The 21,735-nt window shown below is 41.3% G+C and overlaps 1 protein-coding gene across 1 annotated transcript in view; it reads left to right on the plus strand.

Annotated features, from left to right (window-relative positions):
• Positions 1–425: 425 nt before the first annotated feature.
• Positions 426–21,735, plus strand: part of LOC110203115 (sodium/potassium-transporting ATPase subunit alpha-2-like) — a 68,117-nt gene continuing 46,807 nt past the window's right edge. Inside the window, exons 1-8 of the mRNA XM_020979580.2 lie at positions 426–581; positions 1,716–1,791; positions 1,980–2,039; positions 2,552–2,755; positions 3,374–3,487; positions 17,297–17,431; positions 18,241–18,358; positions 20,388–20,656. Coding sequence (XP_020835239.1) covers positions 526–581; positions 1,716–1,791; positions 1,980–2,039; positions 2,552–2,755; positions 3,374–3,487; positions 17,297–17,431; positions 18,241–18,358; positions 20,388–20,656 — 1,032 coding nt within the window. The 5' untranslated portion in view covers positions 426–525. The remainder of the gene's footprint in view (positions 582–1,715; positions 1,792–1,979; positions 2,040–2,551; positions 2,756–3,373; positions 3,488–17,296; positions 17,432–18,240; positions 18,359–20,387; positions 20,657–21,735) is intronic.

Genomic DNA, 21,735 nt, shown 5'->3' on the forward strand with positions numbered 1-21,735 from the left:
CCAGGGGGACCCTCTCCCTCCCCCTTCATCAATAAAATCATGGCTGTAGTGCTTATCCCCCAAACCACAGGATGATAGCTTTTAGAGCCGGCAGGGACTTAGGGGTCAGCTAGGACCAGCCCCTCGTCATGTTACAGATGAGGAAAGTGAGGTCTAGAAAGGTGACCAGCAGCCCCAGTCTCATAATTTCAGCCTCTTCTTCCTCACACACAGGAATCTCTTTCATTCCTTCACTCCCCCACTCTCGCTGGTCTCTCTGTCTCTGGGTTTCCCTAAGACAAAAGGATGCCAGAGATCCCCACCTCCTCCAGAGAGGCTCCCAGAACACACCCAAACCCCCCACCCCACAGGCAGGGGGATTACGCATTGGCATCAGCCCACAGAGTTCACACTCTCAGAATTGGGGGGAGGGGCAGGGAGCACTGGGGAAGCCTGGAGTGGACTGAGCCAAGCAGGTTCATCACCACGGCAACGGACTGCGGCACTCTCAGTGGTAGAGAAGCTGGGAGCAGTTAACTTCTCAGCATGGCTAAGGAAGATGGTTCTGACCACAATATTCAAATCGAAAATGGAAGCAGCAGGTCTCTGCCTGCCCCTGACCCTCCTACCCTCCTTTGTCTCCTGAACTCCTTATTTCCCTCAGGCCCTTGCCCTACTATAGGTCCCCGCTCTCCCCTGGTCTCAGATCCCTTCTCCCTCTCAAATGATGACCCCTTTTAGCTCAGTTCTTTGAGCCGGTCACTCCTCTCTCATTATACATCATTTCCCTAACCACTCAGCTGCTGCTTCCCTCACCCCCCAGTTGCTGATCTCCTCAATCCCTCACTCCTTGACCCCCCTCAATCCCTGATCACTTCAACCCCCATTCTCAATCTCCTCACCCCCTTCATTCCCTAATCCCCAACTCTCATCCTTGATCCCCTAATCTCTGCACTCCCTGACCCCCTCAATACCCATCATTGATCCCCTCACCCTCTTAGTCATTGATCCCCTAAAACCCTAGTCCCTAATCCCATCACCCCTCACAGAGTTCCTGATGACTTCCCGACCGCCCCCTCAGACCTTGATCCTCCAACACCAACCACCCTTACTCCCTCAGTTCCTAACCACCTCGCCCTCTCAATCACTGATCCCTCCCCGCCTCCCGCACTCAGTCTCTGATCCCTTTATCCCACAATGCCTGACTACTTCACCTACCTCAGTCTCAGACCCTCATGAGGTTAAGACCTCATCCATCAACTGCTGATCTCACTTCAATCCATCCCTGATCCTATCACCCCACTTTGTCCTTACCCTCTCATTCCCTGATTCCCTCAACCCCTCGGTCTCCGATCCTCTTACTCCCTGAATTCTTCCATCAATTTACCCCCCTCAGTCCCTAGTCTGCCCAGTTACCCTCAGTCTCTCACTCCCTGGTCACTTCACTTTACTCACCTTTGTCAAGTCTCTAATGTTTCATTCAGAACCCTCACTTCCTAATCACCTCCCCTCCCTTGTTTTCTTTATCCCTTAATGACTTCACTTCCCCATTACTTCACTCCTATTCTCATCTCTTTCTCTCTCTCTCTCTCTCTCTCTTTTTTTTTTACTCACCCTTGCTCTAAGCTATGCCCCCTGGGACCTTGGGTAACCATGGTGTTTGGGAGAAAGAGTCAAGAAATAGTGATTCCACATGGGCAATATCCTTCCAAATTCTCTACCCAAATTCATAATAGAAAAACTAAGAAGCAGCAGAAAAATAAGAAGAAAGAAAAGAAAAATATGGAAGAACTCAAGACGGAAGCGGTCATGGTAAGACCCTCCAGAACATGAAATGGCGAATTTCCCTGAGACAGAACCATCCCAATGACCCTTTAACATCCTCCTCAAGACTGACCTAACATAATACAATCCACTGTTCTCCTTGGGACCTTTATTAGCCCCCTCTGAAAAAGCAATTTGACCTCTGGCCTTACTTCCTCTCTCTGCTGCACCTTCAGGATGACCACATGCTGAGTCTGGAAGAGTTAAGCCTAAAGTATGGGGTTGACTTGAATAAGGTGAGTTAAGGGGCTCCTCAGGGTGGGAAGAAGAATACACCCCCCCATTTCTGGACTATACTTCACCCACTCACTGTCACCCCTACACACATACTCTCTCTTTCTCTTTCTCTCTCTCTCTCATTCTGGTGTGCTTGAATCTCTGTCCTCCCTTCCCCCTGCCCTTGTGTCTGGATTTTTGGAGGATTGGGAGCCCTTGTTAGATAGAGTTGTAATCATGGTAACAATACCCTATATTTTTATAGTGTTTCACAATTCACAAAGCACTTTTACATCAGTTCTTTCAGAGCTTCAACAATCCCACAAGGTAAGCAAAACAGATATTATTATCCACGTTTTTAAAAGATTGGGAATTTTAAGTGACAAGTAAACATAGGCAGAGCTAAGAACTAGGTCTTTTGCCTGAATCCATTATTCTTTTTACTACCCTGTGATGCTTTCCTTCTCGCCAGCAGTTTCTTGGCTTTTTTCATGGGCTCCTTATCTACCCCACCATCACCCCCTCCACCCAGGGTCTCAGCAACAAACAGGCAAAGGAGATCCTGCTCCGGGATGGGCCCAACACACTCACCCCACCCCCCACCACTCCTGAGTGGATCAAGTTCTGTCGTCAACTTTTTGGGGGCTTCTCCATCCTGCTGTGGATTGGTTCCTTACTCTGTTTTGTGGCCTTCAGCATTCAATGCGTCTTATTTAAGAAAGCTGAGAAAGACAATGTAAGCTTGAATACCTGATACCTACTGGATCCTCCCACTCAGCTTCCATAGCCTAGCCCCTAGGTCTTTCTAGTCCAGCTACCTGGTTCAAGCCCCTGAACCCCTAGGCACCCTCTGAATGAGCCCATCCCCCATGGCCTCAGTTTCCCTAACTTGTACCTCCATTCCCCTTTGCTACCCAAAGAACCCTATGACTCAGTTCAATGAGAAGTTATTGCCCTTTATTCACCAACTCACTTGATCACCCCAGTACTTCCCAGCCTGTTCCCACCCACACTTTAGGATCCTGAGGAAACACCCTTTTACCCCCAAAAGCCTAGAAAGAGTTTGCCCTTCTCTGTCCTCTGCTTCCTCCCTCCCCCCTCCAAGTCCCTGCCCAACCCTAGGCTTTTTCCCAGGATATACTATTACTTTAGCTAAGTCTGACTTCTCTCATTCCCCTGTTCCCATTCCCCCTTTACTTCTGGTCTTCAGGTCCCTTGTCTGTTATTTCCTCAACATGATGCCCTGGGGAAACTGGGATTTCATGTCAGGCCCATTGCTAGTCAGTGTTAGTTGCCTTCCTAAGGACAGGAAGATTGACAAGGCTGGCCTGACCTGCTTTCTCCTACTCTCCAGCTGTTTCTGGGCTTGGTGCTGGCAGGCGTGGTCATTATCACTGGCTGTTTCTCCTATTACCAGGAGGCCAAGAGCTCAAAGATTATGGAGTCATTCAAGAACATGGTGCCACAGGTAGGGCTTCTTGATAGGGGGAACAAAGTGTAACCTAACATTTGGAGGGTCTGTTGTGGACTTGGCCACAGACTAGGTCCCTGGTAGGCCAGGTCTTACTGACTTAAGTCAGAGTTGGGGCTGGGGCCTTGGAGTGGCAGATGGGGGATGTTTAGCAAGGTAGTCCTATTACGGATTTAAGAATACTTAGACATAGATCTGACAAAAAGTAAGAGTTTCTGGAAAATGAGGCTAGAGCCCTTCTTCCCTTGACCCTAGACTTCAAAGGGGAGACACTTCTCCGTTCTCCGCTCCAGGATAAGGTTCTACAAATTAGAGAACAAGATGTTTCATTTAACTCTGGGATGAGACACAGCCTGACTAATCCATTCTTAGTGGAATAAGCTAGGAGACCTTCGAGGTATTGAAGGAAAGAGGAAGGATCCAATAAACATTTAGTACCTGTTTGTGTAAGTCACTATACTAAATACTGGGCATGCAAAGATGAAAGAAGCCATGTGCCTTCATGGAGCATACAATCTAATATAGACACAAGATATGTAAACAACTCTAATACGCAGAAGAGTGTGATCACGAAAAGGAGAGATCCACATGTAATGCTCTGAGAAATTTGAGGAGGGAGCAATTCCTTTCAGCTAGGGCATTAGAGAAGGCTTCATGGAGGGGGTTGTACCTGAATTGAACTTTGAATGATTTCAAAAAACAGAAATGAGTAGGGTTGGAACAATGAGAATCCATTCTAGACATGGAGGATTGTATGAGCAAAGGTAGAAAGACTAGAGATGAAGAAATGTTAAATAGCACAGATTATAAAGAGAAGAAGGCGGCAAAAGGTTGGCAAGAGAAATTGGAGCTGAATTATAATGATCTTTGAATGCAAGGATAAGGTGTTTATATTTATTTTGGTAGACAATGAGGAACCCTTAAATGTTTTATTTTGTTTTGTTTTGAGCAGAGTAGTGGTATGAACAGAGCGATGTGTTAAAAAGCTGGAGCAATGACAACAAATAAGCTCTTAGCTAGGAATGGGATACATTTTACAAAGTATAGGAAGAATTTGTCTGGGGACTGAACTTTAAAGGGTTCAATTATACACAAAAAGCTTATAACTGCTTAAGAGGACCATATATGTTTAAAATGGAGAGGGAGAAATTATGTATTTGCATCTGCTGAACCACAGAGTATCACAGAACTGAAAGGACCTCAGAAGTCAACTAGAGAAAGAAATGTAGCGTGGAAGGAATCCTAGATTTTAGAGTTGAAAGACCTGGAGTTGAATCCCAATGGTGGCCCCTCACTAGCTGTGTGACCTTGGTCAAGTCACCTAACTTCTCTTGGCTTCTTTTATTCATCTGTAAAATGGCCTTCCTAACATATGATGCCCAGAACTAAGCCCAATAATCCACATGTGGTCTGACAAGGATAGAGTAGCATGGGATTATTACCTTTCTAGATATTATGCATCTATCAATGCAGCCTGAGATCACCGCAGATATTTTTTGGGCTGCTCTGTCATATTAAGTCATATTGAACTTCTGGTTGTTACTTAGCCATTCAGTCGTGTCCAACTCTTTATGATCCCCGGGAGCATAGCACATCAATACTGTTACTGGCCTACGGGGTTTTCTTGGCAAAGATACTGCAATGTCCTTCTCCAAGTCCATGTCCTCCTGTCATGTCCTTCTCCAGTGCATAGGGCAAACAGAGGTTAAGTGACTTGCCTGGGGTCCCACAGCAAGTGAGATCGAATTTGAACTTAGGTCTAATGAAACTCCTTATTTCTTGTTCAGTCGTTTTTCATCATGTCTGACTCTTTGTGACCCCATTTGGGGCTTTCATGGCAAAGATACCGGAGTGGTTTGACATTTCCTTCTCTAGGTCATTTTACAGATGAGGCAAGTGAGGCAAAGAAGGTTAAGTGGCTTGCCCAGGGTCACACAGCTAGTGTCTAAAGTCTGATTTGAACTCAGGGAGATGAGTTTTCCTGACTCCATGTCTGGCATTCTGTCCACTGCACCACCCAGATGCCTCTTTATTTCTTACCCAGTACCAAATTGTTTTGATGATTACTGTAGTATGTTTGTACTTTATGTAGCACGTTTGTATTTTTATATATACTTACATAGTATATTTGATGATTATTTTGTAATATAATTTGAGATCTTGTACTGGTAGGCCTCTTCTAACTTTTTTTCATTGATTCTTCCAATATTCTTGACATTTTGTTCCTCCAGATGAATTTTGTTATTCTTTTTTTTCTTCTAGGTTTATAAAGTAATCCTTTGGTAGCTTGATTGGCATGGCACCAAAAAGTAAATTAATTTAGGTAGTATTTTCATTTTTTATTATATAGGTTCAGTCACAAGCAATTAATATGTCTCCAATTATTTAGATTTGTCCTTATTTGTACAAAGAATGTTTCATAGTTGTGTTCATATTGCTTCTGACTCTAACTATAGTGTCTTGGCAGGTAGACTACCAAGTATTTTATACTTCTGTAATTATTTTAAATGGAATATTTCCAAGTTGAAATAATTTTGGGGCCTACACAACATATTAGCTATCCTATATCCAAATTTATGTCATTTATAAAGGTTATCTGTATTCTATCTTCTCCTTCATCTAAGTCATTGATTAAAATCTTAAACAGAACAAGACCCAGTTCAAAACCTTGAAATGCTGTATTAGAGACACACTTTTAAGTTTGGCATGGATTAATTAATTATGACTTTTATAATCTTTTTGTTCAATTGTTTACAAATTGAATTATTGAGTCCACATCTCTTCATCTTTTCCCTGATGTTAGCAAAAGAAACTAATGCCTTGCTGAAATCCATGGCACTTCCTAGAGCTACTAGTCTTATAACCTTACCTAAAACTAAATAAAGCTCTTCTTGGCATGGTCTATTCCCAATGAATCCATACAAGCTTTTAGTGACCATCACTTCCTTTTATATATGCCCACAAAGCATCCCTTCAATAATACATTCTAGAATTTTGCTAGGAAACCAAATTAAGCTAACTAGCATATAATCTGAAAGTTCTACCCTCTTCCTTTTTTCTTTTGAAAATTGGGATTTTCGCCTCTCTTCAATCCTGTAGCACCTCTCTTTTTCCACAGTTCCTCAGAAGTCACTGACAATAGCTCAGACATTACATTTGCCCCTCCCTTTCTTGTACTCTGAGATGTAATTCATCTGAGCCTGGCACTTCAGTCATTGAAGACAGCTATATGTACCATTTTCTCACTTATGTTTCATTTCGACTCTCCATTTACTATTTTTGTTCTACCATTCCCACTAGTGATTATCTTGTATCTCTCCTCCTCTTCTCAACTAAACATCCTGAAAAGGCTCTCTATACTCAATGCCTTTTTTTCCTTTCCTCTTACTATTTTCTGAACTCTGCAATCTGGTTTCCAACTTCTTCCTTCAACTGAACCTGCTTTTCCCAAAGTTACCAATAATCTCTTAAATTCCGAATTGAATGGCCTTTTCTCAGTCCTTGTCCTTCTTGACATCCTTGTAGCATCTGGCACTCTCCTCTGGGCTACTCTCTGAGTTTTCATGATTCTCTTCTCTTGGTTCTCTTCCTACCTATATCATTCTCATTTTCCTTTGCTAGATCTTCATCCCTGTCATGCTCACTAACTGTGGTGGAATTGAGCCTACTTTTCTCTCTGTTTTCTCTCTTGATGACCCTTACAGACTAATTATTTTCTCCATGCAAATGATAGTCTTTCTCTTGAGCTTTAGTCACCGTTACCAACTTCCTATTATATGTTTCCAAATCGATGTCTCTTGGGCATCTCAAACTCAACATATCACAACAGGAACTCATTTGTTCCCCTAAAACCCACCCTTGTTTTGAACTTCCCCATTACTGTTGAGGGTACCACCATCCTTTCAATCACTAACGGTGCCGTCCTCAATCCCTCATTCCTCCTTGTCACACATATCCAACCAGATGCCAAGTCTTGTCATTCCTATCTCTACATCTCTCATATACATCCTCTTCTCTCCACTCATATAGCCACTGCTCTAGTTCAGGCCCTCATCACTTCTTGCCTGAACTATTCCAACAGCCAACTAATTTTTTCCTTACCTCTAGTCTCTCCCCATTCCATCCATTCTTCACAAAACTTTGAAAGTTATTTTCCTAAATCAGACCAACCCTCTACTCAGTAAACTTCAGTGGCTTCTTATTGCTTCTAAGATTATTAAATATAAATTACTCTGTTTGGCATTTAAAACACCTCAGCACCTGGCCCCTTCCTATCTTCTCAAGTCTTTTATGTTACTTCCCTCTGCTCACTCTATAGTCTAGTCATCCCGGACTATTAGTTTAGAGTCAAGTCAAGTCAGCAAGCATTTATTAAAAAGTCTACTGTGTGCCAGACATTGTGCTAAGCACTGAGGCTATAAAGAAAGGTTAAAAATAAAACAAAAATGCAAAAATCGCTGTTCTCAAAACCACAGGTAGCAGGCACCCTCTGGGGACCCAATATGCCACCAGGTGGCGCCCTGAGGTCAGGCTACTTGACACAGACCTCTTTCAGGCATGTACAAAATTAGACTGTTTACCTGGATTTCTGCATATGCACTGCCTATGCACTGCCAACCTCGAAATGCCTGTTTGTACTCCTCTTTTACACAATCTAAGATTTAAAGTGAAAAAGCAGTAGCGTATTTTGCAGTTCCCATCCCACTGAGATTCTTATCTCTCTCCCACCTATGTGTGTGAGACCCAAAGGAAAACACTCATAATATAGAGTGCATTTATTGGATGAAGTCAGGATTTTAGAGGATGTAACATTAAACCTTCAAGCAGCTGAGTGCCTTCTGCACTGTTTCTAGCACTGATAACCAAGCTCTTGTGCTACAGGTAGTTCAGGACCTTTGTAGAGAAGAAGGGATTCAAAATCCCCACACCCCTATGTCAAAGTGACAAATGTGGAAAATAGAAAGTCTTTCCCAGCAAGTGGTAATACCACACCCTCACACACACACACACACACACACACACACACACACACACTCCTGTAGAGATAACTGACGCTTCCCAGAAGAATTCTGGGATCCAAACAATTAATGGAAGTCCCCAATATCCCCTCGGATTTTTCCCTATGGACCAAGGACCCACACATTAAAGCTACAAAGTCATCATCTTTCGGTGTGGTTTTCTACCTCTAAGGCTCTTCTGAGGAGTTTCACATCCAATTGAATACTGCAGCAACTTTATTGGCAGTTATGAGCTGCTTCCTCTAATCTCCAGAAACCCAGGAAGGTGGGAGAGAATAATACACACTGTCATACCTTTTAAAATTTCCCTCCCCACCCACATCCCCACCCCCACCCTGCCCGAAGTGTTGCTGTTTATCACAATAGCCTGAGCTAGTACTTTATAACAGTGGAGTCATTTTACCACCTCTTCCCATTTCTGTTCCTGAGGCACCTTAATGAAAATGGAAGAAAAAACACTAGCACCTAATTTTTGGAATTATGAGCTTGGGCCTCTGCCATTCTTGCTGATAGCTGTTATGGCTAAGTCTCGTGGTGAAAAGTCACAAACTGCTTGTCTGCTTCATCTATTCACCACAAATGGGACTCCAGTATGAGGCTTTATTTATAGCAAGTTTTACACCTTTCTCTGTAATGTGATGCCAGCTTGCTCATTTGATTCATAATTAGCAAATTTCTACTGTGCTTCAAGACCTACGAGCCCCCTACCCACTATCACAAGGGTCTCTGTTGTGGGCTTACATAGATCCAGATTCCTTCTGGATCCCACCCTCTCTTTCTCTGCCCCCTCTCTTGGAAAGTAAACAAGCTGGGGTATACCTCATGTCTAGAGTTTCCCATTATGTGGGTAACAGGGTCCTTATTAGAAAAGAGGCTCAGTATAACACGGGAAAATAAGGTAGAGGACACAGCTGGTCATTTCCTCTATTACATAAATTGTTTAAGATACAAAAGAGTCACGGACATTGATGGACGCAGGAAACATAAATCATCTCAAATGGCCCATTATACCCATTATACCCCTTATAGAAAGTAAAGACAACTTTGTGGGACAATGGAACTGATAACTCATTTTCACCTCAAGCCTGCATTAATCAAGCAACTCACAGGGTTTAGATCTCCTGCTAGCCAGGACATGGTTTTCTTGACTCCTTCAAGTGCTATACAAGATTATCCAGGAAACAGTCATCTTCTCCTCTCCTGGACAGCCAGCATCAGACTAAGGAACTTTCAAATTCATGAGGGAAGGATAGAAATGTCCTTTTCTCAGGATGCATGGTTGCTGACCTATGCCCATGGAAAGAAACAGAGAGGCAACCAGGAATTGGAACTCCTATATCAGGTCTGCCTAGGCAATCATGTGTTCCCATTGCCATCAGAAACTCTGAGAGTCTTCCCCTCCCAGATTTATTCTTTTATGAAGGCAAATTAGGCCATCTTTTGCCTAGATTCTTATCTAGCCTTTAATTACTGAATGGGCATTGCCTCAGATAAACTGAGATTTGGGATCTTAGCTTAAAAGGTCTCCCATTGCATTCGGGACCATCTCCAGTCTTCTTGACCTATGTCTGGCCGCTGGATCCAGATGACTCTGGAGAAGAGAGTGAGGCTGATGATTTTGCACAGCTCTGCCTCACTTAAATTCAATTCACTTGCAAGTCAAGACATTATCCTCCTGATGTCATTGGTCCTCTTCGAGAATGAAGGACAAACAACAACAATGTATAATCACTGATGCCTTTGTGAGTCAGGAAAGGAGAAAAATCCTCATCATTGCAGAAGTCCAGGGGAGAGAAAAAGCACTAGAAGAGTTCCAGAAAGAGAAGGGCCCCAAAGAAACAGAACTGCTTGTCTTCACTCTTCTTAGATACCACAGAGTGGGTGGCTGCTTTTTGACTTAATCACTAATCATCTTCAACCCCGGTCATGGGGTTCAATCTGGGTTGCCTTGTCCTCTCAGTGACACACACATCCTTTGGCAAGGGACCAGAGCACATGTTCCATGTGGTGATGATGCCACAGTCCAGCAATTCTGGAATTCCCTTGATCACCCCTGCCATACTACTAAAACCCTATTTTCTCTTCTTCCCACTCATCAAACTTCAGGTACTTCCTCTTCACTTGCTACTTCTTAGCTGCAGTGTGATTTCTACATTCTATCATGGATCATTGAGGAATTCAGGTAAATGGAAGAGTGGTAAGGGATTGAAAAAACAAGTATCCCACATTTCAAAAAGGGGGTGAACTATAAGCTTGATGTTGATTCCTGGTAAAATTCTAGGACAGGATTATTAAAGAGATGTTTTATGAGCTCTTGAAAGAGAAAAGGTGATTATAGATAATAAGCGTGAGTTCTTTAAGAACAAGTCTACACTGCTTTATTACTGAAAGTGTTCAATTAGAGGCTAGATGACTGTTATAGAAGCTATATATAATTTGGGGGCAGCAAAGTGACATAGTGGATAGAGTGCTGGGCTAGAGTCAGGAAGACTCATCTTCATTAATTCAAATCTGGACTCAGCTCTTTTCGCCACATAATCATCACCCTCTGTGGGGGTTTTTTTAAATCCAAAAATTGATTTATAACCTTTCATTGCATAATCATCACATGGTGTAATTCTCTTCATCATGCTGCCTAAAAAGTAAACAGAGCAGCAACATATTCACCAATAGCATGTGGATTTGCATTTATATTTCTGCTTTATGAACCACCAGCCTAGAATTCTCAGCACACCCGCACTGTCAGTACTTTTCCAAAAGCCAGCTTGTGGGGTTTGTTTAGAACACTGTAGTACTAATGGTATTGTCACTCAACCCAATGAAGAGGTGTGGGCACAAGGAGAGCAGGCAGGCAGGCGAAGCTGCCATGAATAAGTCACGTGATATGGTAAGACTTGTTTCTTCCCGCACTAGCTAAACTGTACCGTTTGATACATTAATGTGTGAAGCATTTCTTCCTGATTATGGGTAAATATAAAAACTATTCTGTGGGCTTCAAGCTGAAAGTGATCATGTTCACTGAACAGCATGGAAACAGAGCTGCGGAAAGACGGTTTTCAGTGAGTGAAAAGTTAGTGTGAGACTGGCAGAAACTAAAAGACAAGAAATAGCGGCACAATTTTTTAAAGCTTCTCATGATAGCTGCATCCTACTTTTTTGCCAAAAAATTGGCATAAAATCTGCGACGATTATGTAGTGAAACATGGTACCGTGTGACCTGGGTAAGTCACTTAATCCTGTTTGCCTCAGTTCCTCATCTGTAAAATGAGCTAGAGAAGGAAATGGCAAATTAGTCCAGTATCTCTGCCAAGAAAATCCCAAATGGGGTCACAGTGAGTTGGACAAGACCAAAAAATGACATAACAACAAATATATAACATTCTTGCACTGGTCAGGAAATTAGACAAGCTGACTTCTAAAGTCCCTTGCAACTTGTAAGATGCCATGATGAACTGACTTTTTTAGACAGATTTATTAGACTAGTAAAAAAAGAAGAATACAATGCAATGGACAAAAACCTATCTGTCATTACTAACAAGACAGGTGGATTAGGTAGGTTTTGATCTGGTTTAATAACAGGGTTCAAAGAGCAATGACTAATGGACTGGTGTAACCTGGAGAGTGGAGTCTCCAAAGGAGAGCCCCAACGCTCTGATCCTGAAATGTTCTAGTTAACATTTTTTACAATGAATTGGATGAAGGTACAATTAGCTATCAAATTTGTAGATGACAGAAAGCTAAAAGAGGTAATGAATTATCAGATGAAAGAATTCAAAAAGATCTTGACAGGCTGGAGTGGGTAAACTGATGCTAACAAAGTAAAATATAATAGGCAAAAATGTAATGTCCTAAACTTGGGTTCCAAAACTCAACCACACAAGTACAGAATTTGGGGTGGAGGGGGGTGGGGTAATTTCAAAGGCAGATCATGTGAAAGATACACATGAGATTCAGTGGGCTACAAACTCTTTACGAGACAGAAATGAGAAGTTACAGTTTAAAAAGCTAATGAGATCTTAGGCTCCAAAAGAATTGTCATATGCTCTGTATGCATACAATATGGGATGTGTTGTTGACAAACAAAAGAGTAGCCAAAGGAGTGTGACCAGGATAGTGAAGGGTCTCATGAATATTCACAAAGAGCATTTGAAGGAACTAGGGATATTTACACTGAAGAAGACTTAGGGGAGAAAGTCTTGAAGTATTTGAAGGACTATCAAGTTGTAGAGAGATTAGACTTGTCCTTCCTGCCTCTGGAGCACACAACTAGGAGCAAAGGGTGGAAGTTGCAAAGATTTAATCTTGATGTAAGAGAAAAGGGTGAGCTAGGTGGTACAGCGGATAGAGCACCAGGCCTGGAATCAGGAAAACATCTTCCTGAGTTCAAATCTGGCCCCAGACACTTGCTAGCTGTGTGACCCTGGGCAAATCACTTAATTCTGTTTACCTCAGTTTCCTCATCTGTAAGCTGGAGAAGGAAATGGTGAACCACTCCAGTATCTCTGCCAAGAAAACCCCAAATGGGGTCACAAAGAGTTGGGCATGACTAATCAACTAAACAACAAAATATCAATATTACTGTCATTTGGGGCAGCTAGGTGCAAAGTGGATAGAGTGTTGGGCTTGGAGTCAGGAAGACTCATCTTCCCGGGTTCAAATCTGGCCTCAAATGCTTATTAGCTGTGTAACACTGGGCAAGTAACTTAACCCTATTTGCCTCAGTTTCCTCATCTGTAAAATGAGCTGGAGAGGAAATGGCAAACCACTCCAGTATCTTCGCCAAGAAAACCCCAAATGGGTCACAAAGAGTCAGACACAACTGAATAACAACAACAAAGAATAAATAAATAAAAGGGAAAAGTCCTGGGCTATCTGGGAAAACATTCAATTACCTTTCATTGGAGCTTTTCTAGCAAAAACTTGACACTGGTCACCATTATGCTGTGTTGTAGAGAGTATTCTTGTTTATGTATGGGTTGAACTAGATGGAGGAGAAGGTGGGGAAAGGAAACAGGGAGGAAAGGGCAATGAGGTGGTTAATGAGGAAGTTGTGGAAGAGGTGACCAAAGGGGAGAAAATGAAGTCTGGCTGAGGCTTTCTTGAAAGAGTATTCTGGGAGATGGAATCACCAACCAGGAGATCAGGGCTCCAGAGCAGAAGTTCCTCCAGAGCATGGCCTCTGATGTGGATGGCAAAGTGGCTGGTGAGGAAGCTGTGAAGGAGGTGGCCAGAGAGACTGTGGATGTGGATGTGTCAAATGTGGAAGACAGATTAGACTTGTTCTTCTTAGTGTCAGAATGCATGCTAGGACCAATGAGAGGCAGATTTTGATTCAACATAAAGAAAAATATCCTGACAATTGGAGCTGTTTAAAATGGAAAGGACTCTAAGGATGTGATAAGTTTTTTATCTCAGGAGGTTTTGAAGCAGAGCCAGATTTTCATTTGTCCAAGGTATTTCATTTAGAAGAACAAAAAGTTAAAAATATTAAAGGAAATAATTTTTAAAACGTAAAGGAAAGAGGTTTAGCAGTTCCAGATCTTAAAACATATTATAAAGCAGTAATTATTAAAGCTTTCTATTACTGGCTAAGAGATAGAAAGATCAGTGGAAGACAGGAGATATACAATTTTCAGCAGCAAGTAAATATAGTAACCTTGTATTTGACAAATGTAAAGACTTAAGATTTTGGGGTAAGAATTCATTATTTGGTTAAAAACTGTTGGGAAAACTAGAAAGCAGCAAGGCATAAATAGGACATAGACCAATATCTTATACCATTTACCAAGATATGATCAAAATGGATACATGACCTAGATATAGAGGTATTACAAGAAAATTTGAAGAGCATGAAACACATTGCTTATCAGATTTCATGGGTAAGTGAACAATATATGAATAAATGAGAGATGCAGAGCATTGTGAGGTATAAAATGAATAATTTTGTTTATATTAAATTAAAAAGATTTTGTACAAATAAAACAAATGTAGCCAAGATCAAAAGGAAAGCAGAAAACTGGGGGAAAATTTTATAGACAGTTTATCAGATAAAGGTCTCATATCTAAAATATATAAAGAACTTTGTCAAATCTGTAATAATACAAGTCATTCCCCAGTTGATAAATGGTCAAAGGATAGGAACAGGAAGTTTTCCAATGAAGTAATCAAAATAAGTTATAGTCAAAAGAAAAAATGGTCTAAATCATTATTGATTAGAAAAATGCAAATTAAAACAACCTTGAGATATCATTTTACAACAATCAGATTGGCTAAAATGATTGAAGGGGAAGGCGACAAATATTGGAGAGGCTGTGGAAAAATTGGGACACTAATTCATTGTTGGTGGAATTGTAAACTGATCCAACCATTTTGGAGAGCAATCTGGAATTATGCCCAAAGACTTATTAAACTGCCTATACCTTTTGACCCAACAATACCAGTACTAGGTTATTTCCAAAGATGATTCAGGGAAAAGGACAAGAACCTATATGTTCTAAAATATTTATACCAGCTCTCTTTGTGGTGGCAATGAACTGGAAATTGCGGGGATATCCGTCAATTGGGGAATGGCTGAACAAGTTATAGCATATGATTGTAACAGAATACTAGTGTGCTATAAGAAATGATGAGCTCAGTGATCTTAGAAAAACACGGGTAGACTTGCATGGAATAATGAAGAGCAAAATGAGAAGGACCAAGAGAACATTGTATAGAGTAACAGCAATATTGTTGTGAGAACAACTTTGAGAAAGTAAGTCATTTTGACTATTATAAATACCCAAATTAACTACAAAGGACCTATGAAGGAAGATGCTATCTGCATCCAGAGAAAGAACTGATAAATAGAAGTATGTATAGAATGATTTTACATACATATACACACATATACATATTTGTGTCTAATGGTAGCTGTCTCTAGGGTAGGGGTGGGGCAGGGAGTGGAGAAAAAGGGAAAGAAAGAAATTTATATGATAACTTTATTATGCATTTAAAAGGAACAGCAAGTTGTATACAATAGATTTGTAGTTTCATGTGCAATCAACTTTTTTTTATTATACCATGTTATGGAAATGCTTGTTTTATTCCATAAATTAAAAATAAAATAAATAAAACTAAAAAAAGAAGTTATTGTGTTGGCATAGGTGAGAGGTAACAACGGTAAAATGACAATATAATAATTATTATTTTTGTTGTCATAGGCCTCAAATGAGATAATAATATATATATACAGTGCTTTGCAAGTCTTAAAGCATTCTACAAACAGCATTATCATTCAACAAGCATTTATCAAGTGCCGCTCCACACCAGGCTCTGTGCTAGAAGTGGGGATACAAAGGCAAAAATGAAATATTTCTGCCTCCCATCCCCAAAGGATTATGCATTCTACAAGGGAAATAGTACAGATATGGATAAGATACATACACAGTAAAATCAAAGTAATTTGGGGTGGGGAGTGTGTGAAGAGAGGACACCTGGGTGATTGGAAAGGCCTCCTATTATAGAATATGGCATTTGAGTTAAATCTTAAAGGGAGCTAGAGAATCCAAGAGGTCGAGGGTGAAGAGAGAGAGAGAGCATTCCAAGTATAGGGCACAAACTATGTAAAGGTAGAGAGAGGACAAATTATGTTGTATGTGGAGAGCAGCCAATAAGCCAGTTTGTCTGAGATGTAGAATATGTGAGGGGGTTATGAAACAGTTTGTGAAATCAGTCTATAGAGATCAGTTGGAACCAGATTGTGAAGGGCTTTGAATGTCAAGAAGTCCACATTTTATCTTAGAAGCAAAAGAGAGCTGCTAAAGCTTCTTGAACAGGGATGTGACATGGTCAGATGTAAGCAGGCTTACTCACATCTGACCGTGTCACATCCCTGTCCAAGTTTTAGCAACTCCCTTTCTGTGGGGAGGTCTCTATTTAGGGGGTCAAACCCAGAATCAGAGAGTTGAAAACAAAGTCATTTAGGTCATCCAATGCTTAAAAGGGTTTAACCCCCTAAACAGAGACCTCTCCACAGACTTCCATAACAAATTCCTTCAAGTCCTCAAGTCCCAGCTTCCCTTTCAAAGCCAGAGTCAGCTCAGCACCCTTATGGAGGCACAGTCTAGGGAAGAGATTGGTGAAGTTATTCAGCAGCAGCTGGACCAGCCACCCAAGGCAGAGGGCACTAATAGTCAACTGGTCAGAGGTCTTTTGCTCTAGCCTTAGCTTTGCTCATCCAAACAGTATTAGAGTTTTACCAAATTATGCAGTTGTCTGCTCAGATGCTGAAGTGAGTCCTGATTGGCCTTTGGTATCGGGCATATGACCTTCTCCACCTTGAATCTTTATGCCCAGATTGGTTGTTATGTGTGATAACAGAAGAGAGATCTGAAAATGGTGATAGGGATCAAAGTATTTAGAAACAAGGCTATACATTGAGGGAGATGAGATAGCAGCAGAAAGGAGATTGTACCTAATTCAGTATGCCTAGATTCTAGGGATTCACAGAGTAAGAAATGAAGAAATTACCTGGGGAGACATGGCCACCAAAGGCAGGGGAAGTCTAAGTTGAACGAGATATTTAATGAAAAAGTTTGTGGAATCAAGCAGCCCCAAAGCGACATTTAGCATGTTGGTGGGCAGCACAGCTTTCACTAGTGTAAACCCACATAGGTGAAAATGTTCTGGCTCAGATAACAGGATGAAAGTTTCCATAGTCTAGTCCCATACAGGTGAAGTTCAGCTAAAGAGGAAACCCAATGACAGGAGAAGGAAACCTTAACAGTACCCTCCAATTATCTCTCCACAGCAAGCCTTAGTGATTCGGGAAGGGGAGAAGATGCAGATCGACTCACAGAATGTGGTTCGAGGAGACTTGGTGGAGGTGAAGGGTGGAGACCGAATCCCTGCTGATTTCCGGGTCATCTCTGCCCATGGATGTAAGGTGAGTCTGCAGGCCCAAGAGGGACTAGTTGAGGTGCCCTCCATAAGGACAGAGTTAAGAATCTTCGCAGGGTGAGGAAGAGGCAAAACTAGAGAGACTAGAACTATGGTATTGTTATAGACCCAGAAAAGAGAACTGTGTTCTTGTCCCCCAAACCCAAGAAGATCACTAGAAAGGAGGGTCCTGTGGATAGGGGGTGGTAGTGTATGTCTCTCCATGTCCATGCCTGATGGTGGGATGTCTCAATGTCTGTAACTTGTGACCTTTTCGGTAATCTTTAAGCACTCTACATCATCTGTTTGGCTATGTCAAGTAGAGATTCTTTTTGTGTATGAGTTGGACTTCTGGATAGTCACTGCCATCCCTTCCAACTCTCAAATTCTATCATTCTGTGACTATGTATGTATGTGTACCCTGCTCATGCTGGCAGGTATATGGGCCTCTGGGTGTATTTAGTTCCTAGAACTCTCCCTTGCAAAACTTCTTTGTGTATACATACATATATATATATATACATACATATATATATATATATATGTATGTATATATATATGTAGGTATGTATATATGTATACACATACCTACATATATATATATATATATATATATATATATATATATGTTCTGCATATATTTATGCATGTATGTAGTACCTCTTCTAATAAAATGTAAGTTCCTCAAAGGTCAGAGACTTTTCTTTTTCTCTGTGTCCTGGATGTTTGGTAATTACTTATTGTTTCATGTATCTGTCTCCACATGTGACCTATGTGCCTCACATGCTGATGACCTCTTTTTCTTTTCCGTCTCAGGTGGATAATTCATCCCTGACTGGAGAGTCAGAACCACAAACCCGTAGTCCCGATTTTAGTCACCCCAATCCCCTGGAAACTAGTAACATCTGCTTCTACTCCACCAACTGTGTGGAAGGTGAAGTTTGTATGACAGCTCACTTAACCCAACTGGGATTAAGACTCACTATTAGGTGTTAATGAAATTCTCATCTGTCAACTAATTAGCAAAGCAGAAAAGGCAGACAAGAGGGCAATGGTCTGGATTCCATTCCATTCGCCCTTTTTAGCAAATAGTTTCAACACCTCCCCAGATCCTTGACCCAGAAAGGAGATCTCTCTACTTGTGAGGTACACTAGGATACTGGGTAGTAAAGGGGGAAAGGGGAGGGATTTGAGGTACCTGCTAAGCAAAGGACTTTGGACAAACTACAATTCATCCAGAAGAGTGCAGCAAGGATAGTGAGGGGAATAAAAACAGTATCATACAAAAATCAGAGGAAGAACCTGGGGATGTTTAGCCTGAAGAGGACTTAGGCTACACATGGCAACTGCCTTAAGATCTGTCACATGGAAGACTTGTTCATTTTTTTTGGCTCTAGAGAACAAAACTAGGAGCAATGTGGGGACGCTAGATTTAGGTTTATTATATGAAGAAAACTTCCAAAAAAATCAGAGTTATACAAAATCAGAACAGATGCCTTTGGAGGTAGAATAAGAGACCTATATTTCACTAAAGGTTTTTTTAAGAGAGTCTAGATGATATTAAAATGAGGTTCCTATTCAGGTGTTAGTCATAGATCATATGGCCTCTGAGGTCCTGTCCAACTCTGAGATTCTTTGAGTCTGTGGGTGCCCACTCTGACCTCCGTTTTGATTTTGGACGCCAGAGCAAATATCCGCCGTGGAGAAAACGAAAAGTGTGAGAAGGAGATTACAGGGTAGTATAAAGAATATGGGCCTCAGAGACGCAAAAGCCTGGATTCAAACCCCAGCTTTACCATTTATTAGTGTGACTCTATGCAAGTCATTTCACTACAGTTTTCCTCATCCATAAAATAGGGACAATAATATTTGTACTACCCATCTCACAGAGTTGTTGTGAGGAAAGCATTTGAAAACCTTAAAGCATTATAAAAATGTTATTATTATAACAATTAATGCAGTGAGAGTTCAGGAGAGTTCCTGATCCCTGAGTTCAGATGATTATGTGGAATCTTCCCCTCAATGATCCTTCTTCCCTCTGATCTTACAAGTGATTTGATTTGAAGCTCACTTACTACTGATTATTTGGTGTCATCGTGTAAATGTTTGTATAAATGCTGGTGAAGGAGAAAGAAGGACACTAAGGGCAAAAACATGGATTCTATGGTTTGTGCTGCCCACCAGAATGCAAAAGGCTCCAACTGGCTATGACAGGATTGGGATAGGGTTCTAGAGCAAAGATAAGAAAGGTGTTTGGCCTTATACTACCACCAGAAAGAGAACTACATGGTTCGTTCCATTTCTAGAGGTTTTGAAAAATATTCAGCAACTGAGCAAAAAACAGGAGTAAATGGATTTATAGCTTGGCACAATGAAAAACTGAACAGGGAGAGTAATTAGGTAACAAAACATTTGTCTCAAGAGACTGTGAAATGTTCCATCAAGACTTTTGGAATAGAGGAGGCCCCATCTGTCAGACCTGAATATGGAACAGTCCAAAGGCTGGAGGCATGGTGTTGGGGGGGTCAGGGGTGATTTATGAATGAGAATGCATGACTTATATTTGTATAGTGCTTTAAAGTTTGCAAAATTCTTTACATAGATTCCCTTATTTTAACCTCACAACCACCCTGTGAGGTAAATATTACTATCCACAACTTAATGATAAGGAAAAGGAGGTTCCAAGAGTAATTAATTTGCTTATGTCACGTAGCTAAGTAAATTTCTAAGGAAGAATTTAACCCAGGTTTTCCTGATTCCGAGTAAGGTAACTTTAAAACATTACACCATACTGCCTTTCTGAATGAGAAAGATCCTCAAAGGGGCTTGAGTCTCTGGTTCAGTTTTGGATATTATCCATGTTCCATTTTGGGTATTATTCATTTCCTCTGAACAGGTCCAAAGCCCTCCCCACAGTAAGAAAAGAGCACTTTCAGTAATCATCCTTCCCACTTTATCTGCAGGAATGGCCCAGGGCATTGTGATTGCCACTGGAGACCACACAGTGATGGGCCGCATTGCCTCATTGACCTCCGTCTTGGAAGCTGGCAAGACACCCATTGCCATTGAGATCGAGCACTTTATCCACCTGATCACAGGGGTGGCTGTATTTCTGGGCATCTCCTTCTTCTTTCTCTCCCTCTTCCTGGGTTATGGCTGGCTGCAGGCTGTCGTCTTCCTCATCGGCATCATCGTGGCCAATGTACCTGAGGGGCTACTGGCCACTGTCACTGTGAGTAGGCAAAAGCAAAAGTTGGGGACAAGGTTGCCTTAGAGAAGGGTAAAGACAGAGTTGTGGCCCTTATATTATACCTCTGCTACATGTCACACAGTACCGTATCAACTAATATCTGTTTTCATATGCCTCTGCATAGTAGTCTAGGTATTAGAGGTCAGAAAGCAGGCTGCAGAGTATAGCGAAAAGAGCACTGCGTTTAAAGTCAAAGGACCTCAGTTTGACTCTTCTACCATGTACTTAACTATGGGACCATGGATAAATCACTTCTCTTCTCTGGGCCTCAGTTTCCTGATCTGTAAAATGAAGAAGTTAAACTATATGATTTCTAAGATCCTGGCTAGGTATAAATAGTTGCCAGAAATTATTTAGCTTTCAAAATTATGCTGAGTCCCATTCCGTCCACCCCCTGCTCTGCTATGACCTTTCTGTTTCCCAATGTGTTTTTCCTCCATGGGATATAGTATGGTGTAGAAGAAAGATTAGACTACAAAGCAGAAGAACTAGGTTCTAATATCAGATCTGAGGCTAATTGTATTATACTGGATAAATCTATTAAACCTTCTGGGCCTCAGTTTCCTCATTAGTCAAATAATGGCCTAGAATAATTGAATTTTAGAGCTTAGGAAACTTAGAAAGGGACCATAGAAAGATCATGTGGTCTAACTTCCTACCCAGGAAAGGAATTATTTCTGTGATTGTCATCAAGATTCTATTTCATTTCACTCAATTCAATAAGCATTCATTAAGCACCTGAAGACAAAAATGAAAGTCCCTGTCCTTTAGGAATTTACATTCTACGGTAGGAAATAACATGTATAAAATGATAAGTAACTATGAAATACATGTATATTATTCTCCCAGTTATTAATAACCGGAGGAATAAGAAGAGGCCTCTTATAGCAGTTAGCACTTGAACTAAGCCTCCAAAGGAGCTAGGGACTCCAAGAGTCAGAGATGAAAAGGGAGAGCATTCCAGACATAGGAGGCAGCTTGTACCAAGGTGGGGTGGCAAGTGGGTAAGCAGGTGGGGACAGAATGTCATTAGTGGGGAAAGGCCAAGTGGCCTGGTTTAA

The sequence above is a fragment of the Phascolarctos cinereus genome, unplaced genomic scaffold (assembly GCF_003287225.1).
Source record: "Phascolarctos cinereus isolate Bilbo 61053 unplaced genomic scaffold, phaCin_HiC Scaffold_5;HRSCAF=322, whole genome shotgun sequence".
Classification (NCBI taxonomy): Eukaryota; Metazoa; Chordata; class Mammalia; order Diprotodontia; family Phascolarctidae; genus Phascolarctos; species Phascolarctos cinereus.